Below are 25,158 nucleotides of genomic sequence, written 5' to 3' on the forward strand. Positions count from 1 at the left end.
TCTCTTTCCCTCTACTTTCTATCTTTTTAAATGTTTAATATAATTTTATATTTAATTCAATAATACATGGTTCATCATTTAAAAAACAATCAAGTTTATGCTTGTAATAATATGAATGATATATTTAAGATTTGTTTTCATGCTATGATAAGAGAGATGAAGACAAAGAATCATGCATTTGCTTTAGTTAGGATTTAGTGTTGGAAACAACTAATAGAGAGACTATTACGCGTTTATTTAAATTCACTGCTAGCTAATCTTTGTAATCATCAATCGTTTTCAGATTAGAGTATTGTTGTTTACGATAATGATCAATTTTCGAATGCATTTTAGGCTATTTTTTGTAGATAACTTCGTGATTATTTAACTATTTCGTGGCACTTGGTGATTACTTACTCCGTTTAAATTAACAGTCTCTCCTTGGGCTGGCTCATTACAAATCAAAGAGGTATATTTTAAATATTTTTTATTATATTTACATAATTTTTTTAATGGAGAAAATTGACGAGATAAGATTTCGGTAAAAAAAGAAAATGTCAGTTTTTTGGTACAAAATAAATTGCAAGTTCGTTGTTTATATGATAGAGTGAATTATTGTTTTTATTTATTTATTTAAAGAATCAATAATTCGTTGTGAGATAATTATGAATGTCTGAATACTCATATCATAAAGTCAATTATTAATGTCTAAATACTCATTGTAAGTTTGTTTTATTTTTAGATTTAAATTTACTTTTATGATTCCGCTATTTTTGAAGGTGAAGTTAAAAGATTAATAATTGGGAAGTATAATTTGAACGCCACCTTTAATTTTCAAATATATGGGAATGATTTTTTTTTATTGTACAAAAAAGGGTCATGCAGGGAATAAATGTTATTTGTTATTTCAGAAAAATTGGTGTACGTGTAGTAAAAGAAGTTTGAAATCAAGAAACTCCTGAAAATTATCCAAGTGAAAATGTTCTTTAATTTATAAAATTGTTGTTTGATTTAATGGATGTATTCTTAGATGTTTAAAGATTGTAGAAAAATTAATAAACTATCTAGATGTGTCAAATGCATTGTTTGAAAATGTTTCAAGTGTATTTTAATATGTTATTTTGATATTTAACTGATTTTTTTGTGTAGATTTTTGCATATTGTTGTAGTTTAATCGATTAGTATTTGCCTTAATAGATTATTTTGAGTGTATTTTTTGTTGTGTTATTTTTAATCGATTATAACATAGTTTAATAAATTATTTAAGTGATTGATTTGCACTATAAGAAAATCATTAAATAGAAGCTAAGTTTAGAGATAAAAAATAATCAGTCAATATATTGATTAAATTAAATATTATTTTAGAGATTAAAATTTTTTTAAGTATCTTAAATAATTTCTGTTAGTAATCTATATATATATATAGATGATTTTGCTGTATACACATTTACTTTCTCATTTTATCCTTATACTAATATTTTATTTTGTTATTTTAGAAATATATAATAAAAGTTTTTTGTCATTTTATTATTATCTTGGACATTTCCGTCATTTACCTTTTTTGGTATTCACTTTTATTTTGTTAATTCTATTATCTAAAAAATCAAACCTAACTTTCTTAAAAACTTCTCACTTCCCTGTCTATAAAAAATTTTCCACTTCTTTCTCTCAATTGTCGTTCCTTAAACTTATTAGTTAGACTATTAACTTATCTCAAGTTTCACTCCCTTCACTCATATCATTTTCTCTATATTGGAGACACACGCTTCCATCTTTACTTTTTTTCTTTTCTCTTTTCTTTTCTCTTTTTTTATCTCTTTTTTGTAGATACGTATTCTCATTTTTATTTTTATTTTCTATTTTTGTTGGTTTTGTTCCAATTGTTCCATCTTCTTTACATGCATTGTGTTTTTATATATAGAGTTCAAAATCAACTCATGACTATGGCAACAATAGGAGAACTCAAAACTCACCATATTGCAAACTCACAAAAAAATTACTTTGCAGTGGTACATGAATTCGTATCGTTTGGCCTTTCTCGTAAGACTTTTGTCTTTTGTATTTGTGGGTGACTTCACCACCGCAACACCCAACCAGTGAGTGTATATTCGAAAACCTAAAATTCAAGAGTAAGCAAAAAGTGTCCGCAATGATGGCAAAACAGTTCTTTCTTTTTCTTTTTTTTACCAATCTTCAATTAATTTGTTTTTTATTATTAATAGTTTGACATAAAATGCATAGTTGTATTGGATTAATCTAGAGGAAAATTGTTGTCGTCATCAAAGATATGAAGTTTGGTCCCTTGGTTGAATTGGGACGAGTGACTCTTCCTCCAACACACTTTCTTCTCTAATTCTCTTCACTTTGTTTCCTCTAGTCTCAAAGGAGTAAGTTTCTCAATTTCTTTTTCATAAGACACTATAAAACTAATCACATTTTTTGTTTTATGCGTTTCAAATGTCCACATGACATCTTTGCTTCTTTCTTCAGTATTTTCCCCCTAAATTCATTTTCTTTTTTTTCTTTTTATAGGACTCAAATGTTCTTCTTTGTTTTCTTATCAAGATTACTAAAATGATTGTTTTATAAACATTAACTATTCACCATTTTTTTTCCGTCTTCGAAGATAATTTTTTTAAACCTTTAAAACTAAAAAGAGATAAATGTTTTGACATGTAGGATATAACATTCTTACAACACTAGAATATTCCTTACAATTTTCTCTCTAGGATTTGCAAAGATTTGGATAGGAATTTAAGCTTATTTACATGTTTATGTTTTGTTCACATGTTTTTTGGAGTCATTAATCCAGAGGGGTAAAAAAGATGTAGAGGAGGAAGCACAAAGAGGAAGATGGAAACAAGAGGTGTTTATTTATTTATTTAGTTTTTCCCTTTGGCTCTTTTATGTAAAGGAAATAGATGATTACTAGAAGATGACGCAGAGGAGGAAGCACAAAGAGGAAGATGGAAACAAGAGGTGTTTATTTATTTATTTAGTTTTTCCCTTTGTATCTTTAATGAAAGGGATGATTACTGAAAGATGATGCAATGATATATTGACTCATATGTAACATTAATGGTGACACATATAACCGTTCAAATAAAATTTGCTATTATGTTTAAATTAAAATTTCAAATTAATATTTATTAACATTTTTAACCAAGTATGCATGTAGAATAAATTTGATCACATTATTAAAAAAAATTCTCATTAAATATACTATTTAATGGATGGATTTAGTATTAATAGAATACATTTTGTTTACTTATAAATCTTATTAAATGTATTAAACAAATAAAATGTGAAACAATTAAAGTTATAATATATACATATCTATTTAATTAATTTTATTAAATTCTTTATTTAGTGTTATTTATTCTTGGAAAAATAAAAATTTAAGATAAAAGTGACATGTCTAAGTATATAATAATTTTTTTCCATTTTAAATTTTATTTTGAAAAATTATTTTATATTATTTAAAATAATGTTAGATATACATTAATATACTATAGGTTAACTGAATTTATGTTTAAAATTGATTTTAAATAAATGATAATTATTTAATTCAGAATTAATTTGTTAGAAAAATATTCTTTTGTAATTATTATATTTCACAAAACATATTTTAGAAGAATAAAATTTAAATTAATATAGTTTTAAAATTATGTAAACTTTTCTCGGTGCATGAAGGTTTTTTTGCTACATAAATTATTTCAAATTTGGTCACGTTGTTAAAAAATTCTTTCTCATTTAAATGGTATATGTTAAAGATGGTAACATATAATAAACAAACATAATACTAATATCGTGCCTAATGACATTTGCTTCTCATCCTAAAAGAGTTAAGAGGTTTGCAATTAGAGGACAAACTCTAAGATCCTAAACAAGTGTTTTCATGAAGTACAGTGTTAGTTTTAGTCTGGGCAAAACATTATTTATCAAATGGAAATAAGATTGCAAAGTGTTATATACTTTATTAAACGAAACACATTTACCTTACATAATCTACTATAAATGAAATATTTTCATCTTACAAGTATAATAATGTTTTATATTCTATTGTTTAATAATACCTAATCAAAATATGAGTTGTTGAATTTTTTAGTAGGAGAAAAGTAAAACACTTTCAAAGGAACAAAATGAGAATTGGATCTTTGGGTTGTGAGAAGAGTCTAATTTGACCTTTTAGATGACTATCACCCAATTCACTATCACATATGACCCAAAGACTATGAAGTTGGATTGATAATCAATGAGTGTGGTATATTGCTAAAGATCTAGATTTTAGATGAAAATAGATAAAAAGTTGATTGACATTTTGCTTAAAATACAGTGACTAAAGAGATTATTTGTACGTGACATGTTTTTGCTAATCTTTAATTGACAAAAATCTTTATAAAAGTATTGGAGAAAGCAAAATTTAACTTTCTACTCAATAAGTTTGGGTTTTGTTCCTGCTAAGGAGATGGGACCTAGAGAACTGTTGAAGTCTTCTTCTCCTTCCTTCGGTCGGTCAGGTGACTGGGTAGTGAACTGAGGTTCTCTTCGTCCTCCTGCTTCTCCTTCGGCCCTCGGCCTCGGCTGAACACCGGATGGTGGGGGTACCTGCGAAGGCACTCCGACGCTCAAGTCAGTAAAGCGGGTGGTCAGCTCTCAGAGTGATAAATGACATACCTTACTCCTTGGGATGCGTACTATTTATATTATTCTAGTGGGCCTACCTTGTTGGGCCCATTTATCGAGGTGGACACCTCTTAGGTTTGCATTACCTAATTCTTAATGATAGATTAACTTCACTGATCTTGGTTTGAGCGTTAACTGTAATAGGGGTCGGCCATCGGCCAAATCATCATGGCATGGGTCGGCCATCGGCCATGTTTCAGTGGTCTCGGTCGTATCGGCCAAGTCTAGACCTGAGAAGACTTGGCCGAGAGGCTGAGACCTTAGAAGACTTGGCCGAGAGGCCGAGACCTGAGAAGACTTGGCCGAGAGGCCGAGACCTTAGAAGACTTGGCCGAGAGGCCGAGGGGCCGAGACCTTAGAAGGCTTGGCCGAGAGGCCGAGACCTTGGATGGCTTGGCCGAGATGGCCGAGGGGCCGAGACCTTAGAAGACTTGCCCAAGGGGCCGAGACCTTAGAAGACTTGGCCGAGAGGCCGAGACGACCGAGAGGCCGAGACCTTAGAAGACTTGGCCGATACGACCGAGACCACTGAAACATGGCCGATGGCCGACCCATGCCATGATGATTTGGCCGATGGCCGACCCTATTACAGTTAACGCTCAAACCAAGATCAGTGAAGTTAATCTATCATTAAGAATTAGGTAATGCAAACCTAAGAGGTGTCCACCTCGATAAATGGGCCCAACAAGGTAGGCCCACTAGAATAATATAAATAGTACGCATCCCAAGGAGTAAGGTATGTCATTTATCACTCTGAGAGCTGACCACCCGCTTTACTGACTTGAGCGTCGGAGTGCCTTCGCAGGTACCCCCACCATCCGATGTTCAGCCGAGGCCGAGGGCCGAAGGAGAAGCAGGAGGACGAAGAGAACCTCAGTTCACTACCCAGTCACCTGACCGACCGAAGGAAGGAGAAAAAGACTTCAACAGTTCTCTAGGTCCCATCTCCCTAGCAGGAACAATTGGCGCCCACCGTGGGGCCGAGGGAAACTAGCTGAAGGAAAAAAGTAGATGGTTTCAACAAGAAGCATGGAAAGAATGACTGAAGCCGACCAAACAATGCTGCTGCTGTCTCTCCAGAGGGAGATGGCCGAGATGCGAAGAAAGGCTGAGGAGGCCGCTCAGAAAAATGAACAAGAGCTGCAAGTTCTTCGCAGGGAGAACGAAGATATGAGAAAGAAGCTGGGGGAGGGCGGACCCTCTGTCATACCGACGAACGTGGTCGGCAAGTCCTACACCTCTCCCCCCAACCCGGATGTGGCCGAGGGGACGAGAGGCCGACCCCCTCCCCGCGAGACTGAGATGGGCGACGAGTCGTGCCTAATCAGGTCCACCCTGACGACCCCGACGACCGACCCGAACCGCCGACATCCCTTTACAAACAACATCATCGAAGTCCCACTTCCTGAGAAGTGGAAGTGTTTCAACCGAGACCGATACGACGGGTCGACCGACCCGGACGAGCATATGGACGCCTACACAACCCATATGAGTCTCTACACCTCGGACGACGCCGTCTTGTGCCGAGTGTTCCCACATCCTTGAAGGGTGCAACCCTTAGTTGGTTCACCAAGCTCTCACCCAACTCCATCGACAGCTTTGCCATGCTCGTCACAAAGTTTGAAACGCAGTTCGCGACCAGCCGGCCGCACCATCTAACCTCCATCGCTCTGGTAGGCATTCGCCAGGAGAAGGGAGAGTCGCTGAGAACCTTCGTGGATAGGTTCAGTAAAGTGGCGATGAGCATCCGAAATCTGAGTCCGGACGTCGCCATGCACCACATGCTGACGACCCTGCGTCCGGGGCCCTTTGCCGACAACCTGTGCATGCAGCCGGCCGACAGCCTGGACGAGCTAAGAAAGAGAGCTGCTAAGTACATGCAGCTGGAAGAGCTGAGGGAATTCCGTAACCAGGCCCGTGCCGAGGCCGGTGGAGAGAAAAACAAGGAAGAGAAGAATCGTCAGGGGCGGCCGGGTCAAAGGAACAACTGATCCGGTTCTCAAGGTATACACCCCTGGCGACCAAGCGGGGGAGGATCTTAGACGAGGCCCTCAACGCCGAGTTGATCCCTCCCCCAAGGAAGGTGGCCAGCCGAAATAATACCGACCGGAGGAAGCAATGTCGGTACCACCAAAACACCGGACACTCAACCGACGAGTGTCAGGCCCTTAAGGATAAGATCGAGGAACTTATCCAGGCTGGGCATCTCCACCGTTTCGTCAGGAATGGCCGAGACCCTCCGGGTCGGGCGGATCCACCCAGGCGGACAAAATGGTCGAGATAACAGAGGCGACCGACAACCTGCGAGGGCCGACCCCCTCAAAGGGACGATCCCCCCAGGGAGGCCGAGATAGGAGAGGTAACCGAGAAGTTATCAACACTATAGCCGGCGGCTTCGCCGGGGGAGGAAGCACAAACAACGCTCGGAAGAAACACCTATGGGCGGTACACCAGGTCAACGCAGTGGCATTCCGGCCGAGGATGCCACCCATCACCTTCACGGACGAAGACTTCAAGGGCGTAGACTACCGCCAGGAGGACGAGGCCGATGGTCCAGTTGCTCCGAAAGGGCAAAAAATTCGTCTGGGACGACCAATGTGGGGAAATCTTCAAACAATTCAAGGAGTTCCTCACATCCCCGGCCGTCATCCAGAAGCCGAGGCCCGACAACCCAATCGTGGTATATCTAGCAACCTCGGAAGAAGCAGTGAGCGCTGCCCTAGTGCCGGAAGCCGAGGGCGAGGAGCGACCCGTATACTATGTTAGCCGAACCCTCCACTCGGCCGAGACCCGATATCAGATGATTGAGAAGGAGGCTCTCGCACTCGTCCTCACGGCAAGGCGGATGCGCCCCTATTTCCAAAATCACTCCATAACTGTAAGAACAGACTACCCTATTTTTAAAATTTTATCTAAACCGGACCTTGCAGGGAGGATGATAGGATGGTCGGTCGAACTCTCCGAGTTCGACATACGCTATGAGCCGAGGAGCGCCATCAAGTCTCAATGCTTGGCCGACTTCTCGGCAGCCCGACTGCCCGCTTGCTCGATTAACATCGCAAGTGCCGGCCGATCTCCAACCAAACTTGCTCGATGACATCGCAAGTATTGGCCGAACGCCCGCTTGCTCGATTTAACATCGCAAGTGCCGGCCGCCCGCTGCCCGCTTGCTCGATTAAACATCACAAGTGCCGGCCGATCGCCAACCAAACTTGCTCGATGACATCGCAAGTATTGGCCGAACGCCCGCTTGCTCGATTTAACATCGCAAGTGCCGGCCGCCCGCTGCCCGCTTGCTCGATTAAACATCGCAAGTGCCGGCCGATCGCCAACCAAACTTGCTCGATGACATCGCAAGTATTGGCCGAACGCCCGCTTGCTCGATTTAACATCGCAAGTGCCGGCCGCCCGCTGCCCGCTTGCTCGATTAAACATCGCAAGTGCCGGCCGATCGCCAACCAAACTTGCTCGATGACATCGCAAGTATTGGCCGAACGCCCGCTTGCTCGATTAAACATCGCAAGTGCCGGCCGCCCAACTGCCCGCTTGCTCGATTAAACATCGCAAGTGCCGGCCGATCGCCAACCAAACTTGCTCGATGACATCGCAAGTATTGCCTGACTGCCCGCTTGCTTGATTAAGATCGCAAGTGCCGGCCTGCCGAAGGCCCGCTTGCTCGATCAAACATCGCAAGTGTCGGCCTGCCGAACGCCCGCTTGCTCGATTAACATCGCAAGTGCCGGCCTGACGAACGCCCGCTTGCCCGATTAGCATCGCAAGTGCCGGCCTGCCGAACGCTTTCTTGCTCGATTAACATCGCAGGTGCCGGCCGCCCAACTGCCCGCTTGCTCGATTAACATCGCAAGTGCCGGCCGATCTCCAACCAAACTTGCTCGATGACATCGCAAGTATTGCCCGACTGCCCGCTTGCTCCATTAACATCGCAAGTGCCGGCCAATCGCCAACCAAACTTGCTCGATGACATCGCAAGTGTTGGCCGAACGCCCGCTTGCTCGATTAAACATTGCGAGTGCCGGCCGCCCAACTGCCCGCTTGCTCGATTAAACATCGCAAGTGTCGGCCGATCGCCAACCAAACTTGCTCGATGGCATTGCAAGTATTGCCCGACTGCCCGCTTGCTCGATTAACATCGCAAGTGCCGGCCTGCCGAATGCCCGCTTGCTCGATTAACATCGCAAGTGCCGGCCTGCCGAATGCCCGCTTGCTCGATTAACATCGCAAGTGCCGGCCTAGCAAACGCCCGCTTGTTCGATTCCAACATTCGCAAATATTGACCGATCGCCCATATTTTATTTGCTCGAATTACACGTTCACAATTAAAATGGCCGATCGCCCACACTTTACTCGCTCGAGTTTAGCGCTCGCAAATATTGGCCGATCGCCCACATTTTATTTGCTCGAGTTACACGTTCGCAAATATTGGCCGATCGGCCACATTTTACTCGCTCGAGTTTAACGCTCGCAAATATTGGCCGATCGCCCACATTTTATTTGCTCAACTTACACGTTCACAATTAAAATGGCCGATCGCCCACATTTTACTCGCTCGAGTTTAACGCTCGCAAATATCGGCCGATCGCCCATATTTTATTTGTTCGAGTTACACGTCCACAATCAAAATGGCCGACCGCCCGCTACACTTGCTCGATTAACATCGCATGTAATAGCTGGCCACCTATCCTTAGTTGTTCGATTAAAGATCACAATTAAATGGCCGATCGCCCGTTCTTGTTCGATTAAAATCACAATTAAAAAGCCGACCGCCCAAATCCAACTTATTTGATCACACCTAGGGTCACGTCACACCTCGAGAAATGGAATAGCCGCATGATCAAGGGAAACCGACCGACACCCATCATTAAAGACTCATCGGACATATGTAACACATCTGCCCTTGAGCCTGGGGGGCAAGTGTACCGGTATGGCCGAGAGGCCGAGACCTGAGAAGACTTGGCCGAGAGGCTGAGACCTTAGAAGACTTGGCCGAGAGGCCGAGACCTGAGAAGACTTGGCCGAGAGGCCGAGACCTTAGAAGACTTGGCCGAGAGGCCGAGGGGCCGAGACCTTAGAAGGCTTGGCCGAGAAGCCGAGATGGCCGAGGGGCCGAGACCTTAGAAGACTTGCCCAAGGGGCCGAGACCTTAGAAGACTTGGCCGAGAGGCCGAGACGACCGAGAGGCCGAGACCTTAGAAGACTTGGCCGATACGGCCGAGACCACTGAAACATGGCCGATGGTCGACCCATGCCATGATGATTTGGCCGATGGCCGACCCCTATTACAGTTAACGCTCAAACCAAGATCAGTGAAGTTAATCTATCATTAAGAATTAGGTAATGCAAACCTAAGAGGTGTCCACCTTGATAAATGGGCCCAACAAGGTAGGCGCACTAGAATAATATAAATAGTACGCATCCCAAGGAGTAAGGTATGTCATTTATCACTCTGAGAGCTGACCACCCGCTTTACTGACTTGAGCGTCGGAGTGCCTTCGCAGGTACCCCCACCATCCGGTGTTCAGCCGAGGCCGAGGGCCGAAGGAGAAGCAGGAGGACGAAGAGAACCTCAGTTCACTACCCAGTCACCTGACCGACCGAAGGAAGGAGAAGAAGACTTCAACAGTTCTCTAGGTCCCATCTCCCTAGCAGGAACAGGTTTCAAACTTTGATATTTTAAATTGAAAGGATATTAGATATTCTTGAAGACAATATTTTGAGAATATGATACATACTGTGCATATATTTTGAAAAAATATTTTTTTTAATTAATATTTGTATTTCAAATAACAATATATATGATTAGGAGAATTTTTAGGAGAATGAAGATTATCCATCGTATACGCATATAATATATAATGAAAGTAATATAAAAAAAATTCATTAATCAAATGATATTTACTTTATACTAAAAGGAGGAAATTAAAATAAACAGGAATGGACCTCGAGATCGGAAATGAATGCAGCAACAAGCTGTTGTTGTTAGCATTAAGGAACAGAACATGCGGTAAGTAGAATTATAAGAATTCAATATCAGATTATTGGTGGTGCCAAGGATAAGAATATAATTACATAAAATATATAGTTTTATTATAGAGTTTGGTTTGTATTCAAACCCAACGCCTTAATTACATTCCAAACAATACAATGGTAATAAATAATAGTAGGAACGAAGTATGTGGTAATTGGCAAATGATGAATGCAATGAAAAACTTGTGGTAGAACTTGGAAGTAATAAAAATAGCAGATGAAAAATTTAAATGTCACGGTTTCTTGTGCATTCTGGTGGAAGTTGAGGGTAGCGGGTTCTGTCAGTGCAGTAGTTGTAGATGGTGAATTTCTGACGAACCCATTTGAGTCTTCGCCACTGAAAGGAATCAAGGTCACGAAACTCCGTTTGATCCCACCATCTCTTGCCCTGTGTGGCACAGAACCTTGCATTCACTGAGGCTTCACACCCATCGATGTGAAAACTCTTGTACTCTGCTACGAAAGGAGCTTTGGACCAATCTGTTTTCTCCAAACCACCCCTTGTGGCCCAATCATCAGCATTCCACAAACTGTTGTACACCTTCATGGGTTGGTCAAAGGGGAACTTCACTCCCAACTCCTTCAGATTCTTGAACACCCTGATTGGGATGTTATCCACTAGGAATCTGTGCATGTAATTAGAAACATCGTACACTTCAATTACTTATGTTTGTGTTTGTTACTGTTATATCCCACAATAGAATTGAACTTTTCTTTGAGTACTTACACGACTTGATACATGTTCCATAGTACAGAGTATCTGTGGTATGCTTTTGTGGGATCGAACCAGAGATAGATTCTTTGCTCTCTGTCACCCTTCCCTCCAGTGAACACATTTGTTTGCAAAATGTAAGGTTGTCCTGTTCTGTTCCCCAAGAACTCAAAGTCTATCTCATCGTGCTCCGCGTTTTGAGATGATAACTGCAGGTTCCAATCATAGAAAATCAACTAGGTTAAAACAAAAACTTTAACACCTATACCTTACTCATATAATCTAAGTAGAATTCATTATTAGTATAAAATTGTTTATTTTTACAATAAGGCAATTTCTATTTAATTGATACTACAATGAGACTGTATTAAAATAAAAAATAAAAAAAGTTGTGCATACATAAAAAGCAGTGACTGTGCCAGCTGAATCACCAGGGACCATCTTTATGTCCATGCTGAAGTGACCAAACAAATATGACCCTTTGGATTGGAAGCCAGTGCCTGTTCAAATTTGCATGAATTAACATGAAATTATACCAACTTTGTTACAGCTAAGTAGATAATCAGGGTGAAGTTTGTTTATATATTACGTACCAGTGTACTTGTCAAGATGAAGTTGAATCGCAGAACCCCCATTGAAGTATTTGATGTGATCAAAAGCCCATGTGGGAACGTAGTTTCGCCCAAATGGAACATCCACTGGCCTCCGTGGGGTGGCACTGAGTGCAGAAGAGGTTAGTGAAACCAAAATAAGACACAAAGTCAACAAAGAAGTACCCATGTTATGTGTTTTAACGAGGGAAAGATGAAAGTGTTGTGAAAGTGTCAGAGGCCAAGGGAGATATATATAGACACATGACCCTGCCTTGGAAGTTTGCCTCTTCATCCCTCTCTGCCTCAGGAATTTTCTTTCTGCTCATTAGGTAGAGTTCTGTTCATGATTATGATCTTGGAAAGTTAGAAGTAACAGGTGTCATCACAATATTACGCGTTTATTAGCTTGCTAATTAGCAATCATTTTCTACCTAATGGGACAATATTTTTTTTAAATGTTAAATTTAATAAAAAATATATAATTTAATCAAGATTTTTAATTTATTAAGTTAGTCTTTATGTGTAAACGTTAGGGGTTTAGTTTTTATGTTATGTTTTATATTTTTTTAATTTGTTCTCTATGATATATATAAGTGGCGTAATCTGATGTTTATTACTAATATAGTATTCTTGATTTGAGTTTTACACTAAAGGACTAAACTAAAAATGCAAAAGGAAATCACATTAACAAGATCATCTTCTCTTTTTTTTTCTTTTCTTTGGAATTCTGAATAACGAGGTTTTAACAATATAGAGATTTAAACTCAGGTGTTTCAATAATCCAATGGACATTATTGTATCCTGGATTCGTTGGCTATTAGGCATGCTACTTTTAGTTAAAGATAGTTAATTAAGTAATATTTATTCAATTGAATATTATTTTAGATGTGTAAATTGTATGGGAGTTGAAATAGTGTGTATGTTAAAATATGATGTTAATACCTATAATAGTGAAGCTTATATAAGGGGTGGGATAGCCCAAACCCCAACCTTATAGTTAGATTCATCGTTTTTTAAATTTTTTCTTTAAGGGGAGAGTTAGGGGTTAATGTTGTTGGTTATTAAGAAGGGGTAGTTGGTCCATATCATTTGTTCACATGCAATGTAAGAGTGGAGCAATATGTTTTATATTCTCAAAACCATGTTTTAATATGTTACATATGAAATATTTCTAGTTTGCATACTTTTCATATGATAATTTTTTTTTATGCAGTTATATTCCTTCTAGTAATTGAGTTTTTCAATATATTGATTTTACTTAACTATACTCTTTTAATAAATTTTTTATTTATTAAAATTCTATAAAAAAAAGGATTTGCATTGTATCAAAAAAATAACTCATATTCTTGCAACTTTTACGTTTGAGAGATAGCTTTTTGCAAATAAAGTTTTTGTGAGAAATTTTTTTTGAAAGATCTTTGAGGTTTCTTGGAACAAAATTTTCATCATCTTGTTGAAGCCATAAATATTTCTTCGCTGTTGTGAAATTAAGAAATCCAGTTGTGTTTCTTGTTTCACAACTCAGGTTAATTCATTTCATTCATTACTGTTTTATTTTTGTATTTATTTGTTATCCAAGATAGGGTTTCTTGGTGGTTAGTTCTGTTGTAATAGGGTGTTGCAGTGTTGGTTCTGATTCTTGTAGTGTTCAAAAACAATTTGGTATATTTTCTTGTAAAGAATTATGTTTTTAGTGAAAACCACTTTGGTGTGAGGTGGGACTGAATGTAGCTCTGTGTAGGAGGGAATCCATATAAAATTCTTGGTGTTCTTTTGTGTTTTTTATTTTGTTTTACTAATTGTTTGCATGATAATTTATTATGATATAATCAATCTATTGTTTTCCAAAAATAATTTGTTGTTTTAAAGCATAGATTGTTTTTTTGAAATTTGTATCTGTCATATTGAGGATGTAAAAAGAGTAAGGAAACACGCACTCATTCAGGAATATGAACTATTTAGGATACAACAAGGAGAAAATATTGCTAAGGTACAGAAGAGGTTCACACACATAATGAGTCACTTAACAGGTCTGAGAAAAGTCTTTGATAAATAAGAATTGAATATAAAGGTTTTGAAATGTTTGAATAGAAGCTGGCAACCAAAACTTACAACAATCTCTGAATCCAAAGACTTGTCAAGACTGTGTACGACAACTTTGTTTGGAAAGTTGAGAGAATATGAGTTAGAACTTAATCGACTGAATGATTAAGAGAATTCTGAAAAGAAAATACAAAATATAGCTCTCAAGGCTAGTACATAAAAGAAGGTCTCCAGTGAAGATGATGAGGACTGATATCAAGATGAGACTTTAAGTTTGCTCTCAAAGAAATTCAACGGATTTATGAAGAAGAAAAAATGTGACAAATTTCAATCTAGAATGAGGTATGCTTCTAAACCAAGTCATTCTAGTGTTGCTAACTATACATGTTTTGGTTGTGGTAATCCAGGGCATATTAAAATGGATTGTCCAAGCAACCATAACAAAGAAAAAGCTCAAGGCAGAAAAGCAGACAAAGGCTAAAGCAAGAAAGCACATATCTTCGGAAGATAATGATATGTCTTCATCAGTGATTCCTCTACAGAGAGTGAATAAGCAAATCTATGTTTCATGGTCAACAATGAGATCCAACAATGTTGGTGAAGATGCTCAAGGAATTGATATGAATGTATTGGTAGCCTATGTACTACCAGTAGATAGAGGTAAACCATTGTCCAAATTTGAGAGATTCATGGTAAACAGGTTGGATTCAGTTTTTGCAACCCAGAGACAACACTTCGAAATGATTGAGGCAAGGTTTGAACACCTTGATCAACATATTGAAGCAGTACATGAGCAACTTGCCGTGCTCTATCATCATGATAATTAAACTTGTGTTGATCTTGTTATAATCGGTTTAATTTTCATATTTATTAAACTCTTTTAATTTTTTGGTTTCTTTTGGCTTGCATGGTGCTTTTTTATGCACCTTGAACATCTTATATTTTCCTTAAGCACTGATATTATTGTTTTAAATGGTTTTTATTTTGTTTTGCTTATTGTTATTTGATGGACTAACACACATTTAAATTTTGTTTCATATTCTATTTGATGAATACTAAAGGGGAGACACATATCAAACTTCTATAATTAAAATAAATAAAAGTAATCCATGAATAATTAAACTTTTAATTAATTATGTCAACTATGTATTAGTATGTACACATAAACCTAAATCTTAAACCCTACATTGACATCACAATTCATCTTAGTCTTAGCATAATATGTACTTCTTGTGGAAATATAAAAGTGAAATGGAAGAAAGAATGAGATATGAGTGGGAATATTTAGTATGTTTCATGTGATATATATTTGATTGGACTTATTTGAATAAATATTTTCATAAATAATTCTACAATAATAAAATCAAGAATTAACTTTTATAAAAATAATTTATATATAAATTAAGAAAAAAATCAGATATGGATTAAACAAGATGAGAGACTTATAGAATTATACGAATTAGTTTATATATAAATTAATTTTAACATATAAAAAATTCTCAAGAAATTTTGAACATTCTTAAATATAAGAGAAACAATTTTATAATTAAAAAATTAACTTTTTTTTTTAAAAGCTCTCATGTTAAGCCTCACTATAAAACTTGACATTTCAGTTAGATTAAGACCTCAAGTAACAACAATCATCTACCACCACATGAAAAAATGTTATTAAAAGAAAAAAAGAAAGGAAATACAAATAAATATGGGGAGACTAGACAAAAACCCATATATTAGCAAAAATGATACGTAGGTATTTTATATCTATTAATAAATAACTCTAAGAAAATACTAGATGGAAGCCTATTATACCAATGAAATTGTTCTCTATGAATAAATCCTAAGGTAGCAAGCTTATCAGCACATGCACTCCCTTCATGAAAAATGTGAGAAACCCTAAACCTAATTTTCCCACAGTAATTAAGACAAGTGTTCCACCTATTACAAAGCATCCAAGGAACATTATTTCTAGTAGTAAATGCAACACAAACCAGGCAGAATCACATTCAAACCATAAATTAGTAAGACCCATCTTTTGAGCTTCTTCAATAGCATTTATATAACTTCATAAAACTCAGCAACCAAAGCAGTTTGAACATCAAGGAAGCAGAGAAACCACCAATAAACTCTCTCATACTCCCATGGAAAATACCTCCACAAGTAGCAAGACTAGAAGAACCCCTAGCAACAACATCAACTTGGTGAAGGAAACTTCCATCTAATAAGAGGAGGATGTAGAACTTTACCACTATGAGTATTAATATAAAAAAAATTAAGCACACTGAAATCAAACATATCATTTCGCATAGAACTTTTAGACGAATTTTTCACTAGACAAATGAGATCTTTAATAACCAAAATAGCTATAGAAATAGCAATTTTAACATGAAATCTAGCATAATTCCTCATACGCCATATCATCCAAATATAAAAAGTTATCACAACAAGCTTATCAAATTAACCAAAGGACTACCATCACTCTTAATAAAAAAAAGAAGATCACCCACATTAGAGAAATGAGAATTAAGAAAAAATTTCTAAACTCAACTCTAAATATGCAAAGCATTATGACATTCAAAAAATAAATGTTGAATAGATTCTTCCTACTTTTCACAAAGCCTACATATAAAACATATATGTAAACCTTTATGCTTAATGTGTTGATCTGTATGAAGTCGCCCATGAAATTTTTTCCAAAGTATTAGAGTCTTGGAAGGAGGAATATAAGAAGACCAAATGAGTTTGCCCCAACCACATGGAGCTCTTGGATCCAAGAAAAAAATCCTAGCCGATTTGATAGTGAAACGACTAGACTCGTCCAGAATCCAGTTAGGAATATCCTTGTACCGACCAGTCCCCGGGCATTGACTAACCACTGGTAATGTTGGTGCCACGTAAGCGGGTCCCACGAGCAGTGCGGGCCAGTACCTCGCAAAGCACGTGTGTCAAGGAGCCGAGAGTGGTCAGACATCGGTCATCAGGATGTACCGACTTGCCACTAAACAATGTGGAGAGGTCGGGCATCGAAGATCCAAACAGTAGAGATGGATCACGAGAAGTGGATCCCAGATCACACACCAGTTATTAGTAAGGGAGAAGCCTAGATCACGAGTGCCCATGCATGTAGAGTGGACGACGCATCCAGGTGTGACACAAAGTATAAAAGCCATTGGAAGGATATGGCCAACAAGGGCCACAATCAGGGGCGAGCTGCATGCATGGCATGTGAACAACTAGGGCACTCTCAGAGGCGGGTGACCCCAGAGATCAGGTGCACGAGGAGGCATCCAGGTGGTCATCCCGTCAGAGGTTGCACTCTAGTTAGGGACCCCACGGACTAGGTTATCCTAAGAGTAATGTAACAACAGTGTTGGGCCCGCCCATTAGAAAGGCCCATTTCAGGTAAATAGGAAACCCTAGTTTTCAGTCTATAAATAGTAAGTTAACAAACTTGGTCAGGGGAGAGTCCTCTTGCTCTCGTTACACACAAACAAGAGCAAGAGTATACAGTTTTTGGTGTTTCCTAACCCTAGTACTGACTTGAGCGTCGGAGTGCAAACGGCCGCTAGGGCGTCCATTGTCTTTGTGTTTCAAGTGTTCATCACAAGGAAAGCGTATGCGAACGCAAGGACTCTGGACGTGAGCGTGACGTAGACGTACGAAGGCGTTTCGAGTCAACCGGCAGAAACAATCATGTTCCTGCCTAATCATGATATATTAAAAAAATGAGGCATTTGTTATAAAGATAATGGAATATTCCAATCACTATGACTACCAATCCAAAATTGGAAAACTGTAGTCGGGATGCTAGTACCATCAGATACCCCTGCAATGTTTGATAAAGAAGTAGTAGAACATTATTTATCATTATAGAAATTAATAAAAGCACATGTACTAACAATCCAAGTATGTTCAAGAATAGTGTCATAAAATTGTTTAATCCCAGGTCAAATAGAGAAATTAAAAAGTTAATGGGATCACCAATGAAAAATCTTAAATTTGTATTAATTCTGTGATTTGATTATTGGAACTTGACGTACTACCAAAAATTTGTTATTAATTGTGAACATGCATTTGAGAACTAATAGAAAATTGGCACCAAATGTATGTACGTTATAGATTTAAAGGAATAGCATCTGGGATTGGGACCAAGTGTCTGTTGGTTTGGTGCAATGGCCCCTGCATGCCTTTTTTCTTCTTTTGTTTCTTTTACTTTTAGGGTTCCCAAACCATTCTTCCATATCAAATCATTTCCTAATTCTTATATATATGCCTTCAATTTTCTCAATGGGAGGGGATTCTGTGCTTCATTTCTTCTTTAATTTTAATTTTTAAGTCATTTTTTTACAGTCAATTACAAGATTTTTTTTTGACTGCCTTAGAGATTTCAAATTATTAGAGATATGATTATAAATTTTATTTTTTACAAGTTAATTTTACTATATTATATCATTTTTATTTGACATCGTCATTATACCATCTATTATATTTTTTTTTTCTATTTTCACATTTTAAATATCTCTTTGTGCATAAGAGCCTTTTGAGAGTAAATAATTTCAGATAAAACAAAATCATGCTGAATTAAAATATAATTGAGCTATTTTTTTTTTACTTATTTTTGAAATAATTTTACCCCAACTTTTAAATCAACATTACAGTCTCAATCAATAAATAAGCTCATCTCTCTTCCCCCAACCTCTATCATAATCATCTTCTTGTTATATTTCATTGTCATAAAAAATAACAAATATCTTTACTATATGAACTACTTCGATTAAGTATAATTGACCTTAATTATTATATATAGATATAATAGTTATCATGGTTACTCTTTGTTCTAGTTACTACTTTATCTATACGAGATTAATAATAAAAGTATTTACAAAATATTATGACATATTATAAAATCAATCTTTTTAATATGTATAAAATTTGATTTTCTTTTATAAATAAGAACCGGAGAAACTATCAATATCTCTGTGCTAATAATTGTTCTTATATCTATCATTTCAACATTATTCTATCATGATTTTTATACCATTTCTATAAAACTATTTATATTATTATGTCTAAAAAAAAAAAAACTACTTCTACCATGATCTTAGTTGTAATGGCAACATATCCATTCTCACATTAACAATATTAATAGTCTTTCTACATGCTAAAGGTTATAAAATTAAAAACCTTTTAAGAATTTCAAAACTTAAAACTCACTTAATTCTCAGCGAATTCTAAAAATTAGTGTAACAACTACAGCATTGGAAAAGAGACAAAACATTTGTACACAAAAAAAAGTCCATAATTAAATTGTTTCAATATTAATCTCATATTACTTAGAAATTAAGATAAGAGTAATTTTTATATATATAATTATTATTTTTAATATTCTAAAATATTTTTTAAAAATAAAATATTAACAAAATTCTAAATTTTAAATTTCCAAATAAACATTATCTAATCTACGGTGAATACTACTTACAGATTTTAGATTGGAACATAAACTAAAACAATTTAAAGAATGTAAGATAAAAACAAGTGTGTGTCTGAATAACCCGTTACTGTCGATATTCATAGCACTTTGGCAGTTGAAGCCTGACATAAATCTGAAGAAAACTAGAAAAAAAAAAAGCATTGCATGTGGGATCATGAGTTGGGTGCAAAGATGTAGCTTTTAATAATTTCAAAGTGGGGAGTTGAAGGAACCTACAAACAAACTCACATGATATGATTAATTAAGATGTGTATAAGCCATGATTAGGTGTATTATTAACTGCTATTCACCAATAATTACATCATTATTAGTTCATATATATAGAATTGTAGAACCACCTTCATTTTCTGTTTTTCATTTTCATAGGTCACACTCTATTATCATACATACACTCCAAAATCAAATCAAAGACCTGATACTGTTCTCATCATTTATTGTCAACGCTTAAGATAATGTCATTGTTACATTACAACAACAATAAAATAATAACAATAATAATAATAATAATATAATTGTTTTAGAAAACTAAATTAACAAGCATGAAAATGGAAGCTCCTATGTTTGACATGGGAAGAGAAAGTGGAGAGAGAACACTTAATTTTTCTATTTTTAACATAATTTTAAGTAAGGTACTTATTATACCTCTTTCAATTTTTTTTACTTTAATGTATATTTATGTATTATATTTTTTTATTGTTACACTTAATTTTTCTCTTTATATATTAACTAAATTAAGATATAATTTAAAAAATATATTATCTTAAATTTTAAACATAACAAGTAAAAAGGATCATTCTTTTTTGGTTAAAATCGGACAATAAAAAAAAGGAAAGTAATGCATTTTTTATGAAGATGGGCGAAATAAATATTGAATACGACTTCTTTTGTCACTTTTTTTGAAATAAAAACTTGTTTCTTTTTATCAATAGTCAAATGTTTTCTGTAATTTTAGTAAAAGAAAAAACTTAAAAAACTATTATATAGTAAAAGAGAAAACTATTTCATTAGCGTTATATTTCACTCTTTGATTAAAATTTTATCCCAAATCAAATATGTCTTATCTTTGTGATTCATGGTTTTTCTTATGTACACGATTGACAGTCATCAATCCATCTAACTCGAACACAATTTAAATCTTAATTTGAAAAAAAATAAAATAAAATAAACATTGTTTATCAAGTAAATGATGTTAAGAAAAAGTTAAAAATCAATCTCATTAAATAGATATATTTAACTTGAGTTTCATATATTTTCACTCGATTAGTTGATAAATTACAACAGACCTAATTAATCTTGTTAAAATACATATAATTGATAAGCATATTAAAATTTAAGTCTAACATAGTATCATAAAATAAGATTATTAAATTGAGGGTTAGCTGCATATTATTATTTGATCATCTCTTATAAAATCAACGTATAAATAAAATCAACGTTTATATTACTATTTGATAATATGGGATATTTACAAATATATATATGATTAAATTTATACAATTTGATTTGTAATTAATTATATAATAACTTTATTTTAATATAAATAATAAATAAAATATGTAAATTTTGTCAAGTTAGCGAATTGAATTATTATAAATTCAAATTTATTTGAATTAGAGTTAAAATGGTGATAACATATCGAACCCTATAACCCTATTTTGATATGACTGATGAATAGGGAACGTGCCTTGTCTTGAACCCGATGATCACCACACGTGTGCTTTCTTCTCTGACAAAACATGGCACCACAGCCACATTTATTAATTGGTGATTGATTATAAAGACAAATCAGTATATTTTGAAATCCAGATTATAAAAAAATTAAAATTGAACTTTAATGTTAATTTTTGAAATTAACTTCAATGTCATTACTTTAAAAAATAAGTTAGATAATATCTTGAATTTAAATTCGTTAAAATAATATCATTAAAATTTAATTAATATATTTAAAATATTATTCATTTTAGAAGTTTTGTTACGAATTCTTAATAATGATTTCTCTAAGTTAAGAGAGAAAAGTTATATTTAAACTATCCTTAGATCAACTATAAGACGATTGGAAGTAATAGAGTATAATGTATCTTTTATCTTATTATATAATATTATATAATTATTATATTATGCATAATAAATTTATTAACCTTTAAAATAATGATGTTAAAAATTATACCAACTAAATTTTTCTTATTGATTTACATATAACACTATGTTATAATATTATACATCAAACTCATAGTTATGAATTTAATTTTAAATAATAATCTAATGCCAGGTTGGGATATCCATTCTGTTTATGTATCATTGAGATTTGAAACCCAAATTAATGACTTTTTTTATATTTAGATGATCACGAGTATATTTTTATGCATAGTTCCGTATCTCGTCTCCTATATAAAAGAAAAGAAACATTTTTCTTTCATTTATTTATTGACTATGAAATTAATTTGATATAGACATTGTTAATAAACAAGTTTATATATTATCATTTTATTTTCGTGAACATATTAGTTTTATCTTAACAATTCACTATAAATACTATTACTTTATTAATCCTCCAACATATTACTTGACAAAACATATTTTTTTTAAAAATTATATTTAGTATTATAAAGTGTACAACTTATATTTTAATATTATTATGATTAATAAAAACATACTACGACAAAATATAAAATTATAAAAAATATAGACAATTAATTGAGAATGATGTCTTTTTCTAACTGTAGTATTGGACCAACTTAGTTGTATTAAATCGGTGAAAATTTATATTTTTTTAGAAATAGGAGATTTTTTATTATTTTAATTTTTCTCATTATAAGATTCATGAATAAGAGAGAAATCATATATTTCTTTATTGTAATTTTTTTATTTTAAATTAATTTATTTTCTTATTTAATTAAATATTATTTTTATTTCTTTTTTGTTCTTATATTAATTATTATATCTTTAGAATAAAACTAAAGGAAGTATTGAATTGAGATTTTAAAATATTTTTTTTTTCATTTGAAAAATATTGTGGTATTTAATTATTATTTTTAAATATTAATTTTTTTACGGTATTGAATCTTGACTATGTAAAGTCTTATATAGAATAACATGTAAAGGATTTAATATAAATAAATTTTAGATGAAGAAAAAAGTAGAAAGAATATAAATAGGTTATAACTATTATTTTTTATTTTATTTTGAACTTTCTTTAAATTATAAAAGAAAATCAGAATACCATTGTATCGACGGAATATAGTTTTAAAAAGGTATTATGTCAATTAAATTTTTGATTTGGGTAAGTAATATTCAATATTTTTTTTTCTTCCTTTTGGGTGTTTTGTAAAGAAAGACAATGTTGCTGATGTAGAGTATGATGTTTGGGATATACTAGAAGCTATATTGGATTTTTAGAATTACATAAAGTAAATTTTGCTAGTAGGCATACTATTTTGGGTAAAGTGGGTTAATTATCATATCTACTTCATAGGATTGGATAGATGAATGGGTGAATGATATAAATATGGAATGAATGATCTTTATGGAAATATGCGTGTTGAGAAATGATTATGCATGTATGTGAATAATTATGACTTATTCAAAGTGTTTTTTTTTTTATCATAAGAAGGTAATATTTTTTTATATTTGGTGATGAAAATGATAAATTGAAATGATTAAAGATATATTATGTGTTAACAATAGTATGTTATGTGATGGTTGGTGAAATATATGTTTTTGGATTAATATTTCTCAAGTGGTGATATACTACTAAAAAAACACTTAACGTGAACGTTCAAGTGATAGTCAATCACCAACATGAATGTTAAAGAGATAGAATGCATAGCTCAAGCAATGACTTGAAGCTTGATCAAGAGAGAGTGAGAGAGAAATGAGAGAGAGAGAGAAGAGAGAGAGAGATAAATATATGTATTTGATAGTATGATGTGATTAATATATGTATATGTTATCTATATTTTATTGGATGATGTTTGTATTAAAAATTAGCTTACCTTATCTATGTTTGTGTGAACTATTATTATTGTACTATGTGTGAGAGTAGATGATGTTTGAGGTAATAATGAAGGAATTACCTAGATTTGGAGATAAATATATTTTATTTTCTACAAATTTTTTAAATTTTAACAAAGATTTTTTAATAGAGGTTATGGTAGCCTCCACTAAGACACACATTTATTGGGGGTTTCTAAATCCTGATAAGTCTTGACAGTTTTTAAAAAAATTGCACCAAAATTTTAAATTTCCCACCTTATTTTTTCACTTTCCCATGTTTTTCATTTCAGAGGCAAAACTTCTCGCGTTTTTTACACATTACACTTTGCTCGTGTCCTAGAAAACTAGTTTTGTTTACACACTTTTTGATGGAGGACCATCCGAAAGGACATATATTGGGTCTTTAACTAGGGTCATGGCTAGAAGATCAATGGAAGAAGAAGAAGAAGTTCAGAAAACTCTATTTTTCTGGAGAATTAATTTTTAACTTTTATTCCAATTTTTCTAGTCTTATAAAATTGTAAAGAATAATGTAGGATTTTATTTGGGCTTGTATTTGTGTCTTATTTGGGGTTATTTTTGGGCCATGTACTGGACTTACTAGAATCGGAAGTAAAGAGTCTAGCTAGGGTTACAGTCAGGCCTTTTTGAGCCCATTTGCAACCCTAGACTGTCTAGGGTTTTTGGAGAGCTTTATAAGGATGCATGGACAACATCTACACAGGAAGGGAAGTGTGAAAGGCAAGTTGGACAACCAACATTGAAAGAGTGACTGCCATATGGCTGCACCTCAATGGAGAGAAATCCTCTCCACTCACAAGCCACCACTTGTCACTCCACGAATGGAGAGGATTTGCTCCAATTATAGAGTGTCATTTGTCAAGTTATGAGTGGAGAACATTCTCAAATTTTTAGCACCATTTAGGTTATAAATAGAGGTGCTCAACTCATGTATTTTTCATCTTTGATTGACTAATTCAACCTCAATTTGTCTCTTAACTTCCTCTTAGTTATCACTTTTGTGAGTGTTTTAGTAAGGATCCTCTTAGAAGTTTGCTTCACATCTTCTAAGCATATCTTCCCTACTTTATTTCACCTCCATCCACGGTTGAAATTCATCTATAGAAGCCACAAATTTAAACCAAAAGAAATAACGCAAATCAAGCTATATAACACTTTTTCAATCTTCATCTTTAAATTGAAGTTCCTCCTCACTCAGTTTTCTTCCAATTTGGTATTTGTTTTCCTTTTGCACTATTTGGTTTTCAAATTCATTTTCATTTTCCCTAATTAGTCTTTAAATATTAATAATTTTTTTAATCTTTAAATAATATCTAATTTATTCAATATAATGATTAATTATTTTGATCTTTAAAATTTGTTTTTATTTAATAACTTTTTTGGTGCTAGTATAAGTTTTAATTTTTTTGTTAGTTAACCAAATTTAAAGATATTTAATTGATATTTTAAAAGAGTAAAACCATACAGATTACCATAAATTAATTTTTGATTGGATTTTTATAGATTGTGTGAATTTGTATTTGAATAATGTATACAATTTTTGTGAAACATTTTCATCCAATTGTTTATGCTCCCATTCATATTCTTTTCAATCTCAT

The 25,158-nt window shown here is 34.5% G+C and overlaps 1 protein-coding gene across 1 annotated transcript; it reads right to left on the reverse strand.

Moving 5' to 3' along the window:
- Positions 1–10,748: 10,748 nt before the first annotated feature.
- Positions 10,749–12,257, reverse strand: LOC137813736 (putative xyloglucan endotransglucosylase/hydrolase protein B). The gene is made up of 4 exons (XM_068616150.2): positions 12,016–12,257; positions 11,822–11,922; positions 11,438–11,631; positions 10,749–11,336 (listed from the first exon to the last, which is right to left on the reverse strand). The coding sequence occupies exons 1-4, from the start codon at positions 12,200–12,202 to the stop codon at positions 10,937–10,939; spliced, it is 882 nt and encodes a 293-aa protein (XP_068472251.1). The 5' UTR covers positions 12,203–12,257; the 3' UTR covers positions 10,749–10,936.
- Between the last annotated feature and the right edge of the window lie 12,901 nt (positions 12,258–25,158).

Source organism: Phaseolus vulgaris, chromosome 1 (genome assembly GCF_051622355.1).
Source record: "Phaseolus vulgaris cultivar YP4 chromosome 1, ASM5162235v1, whole genome shotgun sequence".
Taxonomy (NCBI): domain Eukaryota; kingdom Viridiplantae; phylum Streptophyta; class Magnoliopsida; order Fabales; family Fabaceae; genus Phaseolus; species Phaseolus vulgaris.

Excerpts from the sequence above, each read along its gene's own strand:
- LOC137813736 (XM_068616150.2), bottom strand. The coding sequence starts at position 12,202 with ATGGGTACTTCTTTGTTGACTTTGTGTCTTATTTTGGTTTCACTAACC. Across the intron at positions 11,923-12,015 it reads TCATCTTGACAAGTACACTG|GCACTGGCTTCCAATCCAAA; the intron begins GTACGTAATATA and ends AAATTTGAACAG. Across the intron at positions 11,337-11,437 it reads TGGAACATGTATCAAGTCGT|ATTCCTAGTGGATAACATCC; the intron begins GTAAGTACTCAA and ends TTACATGCACAG.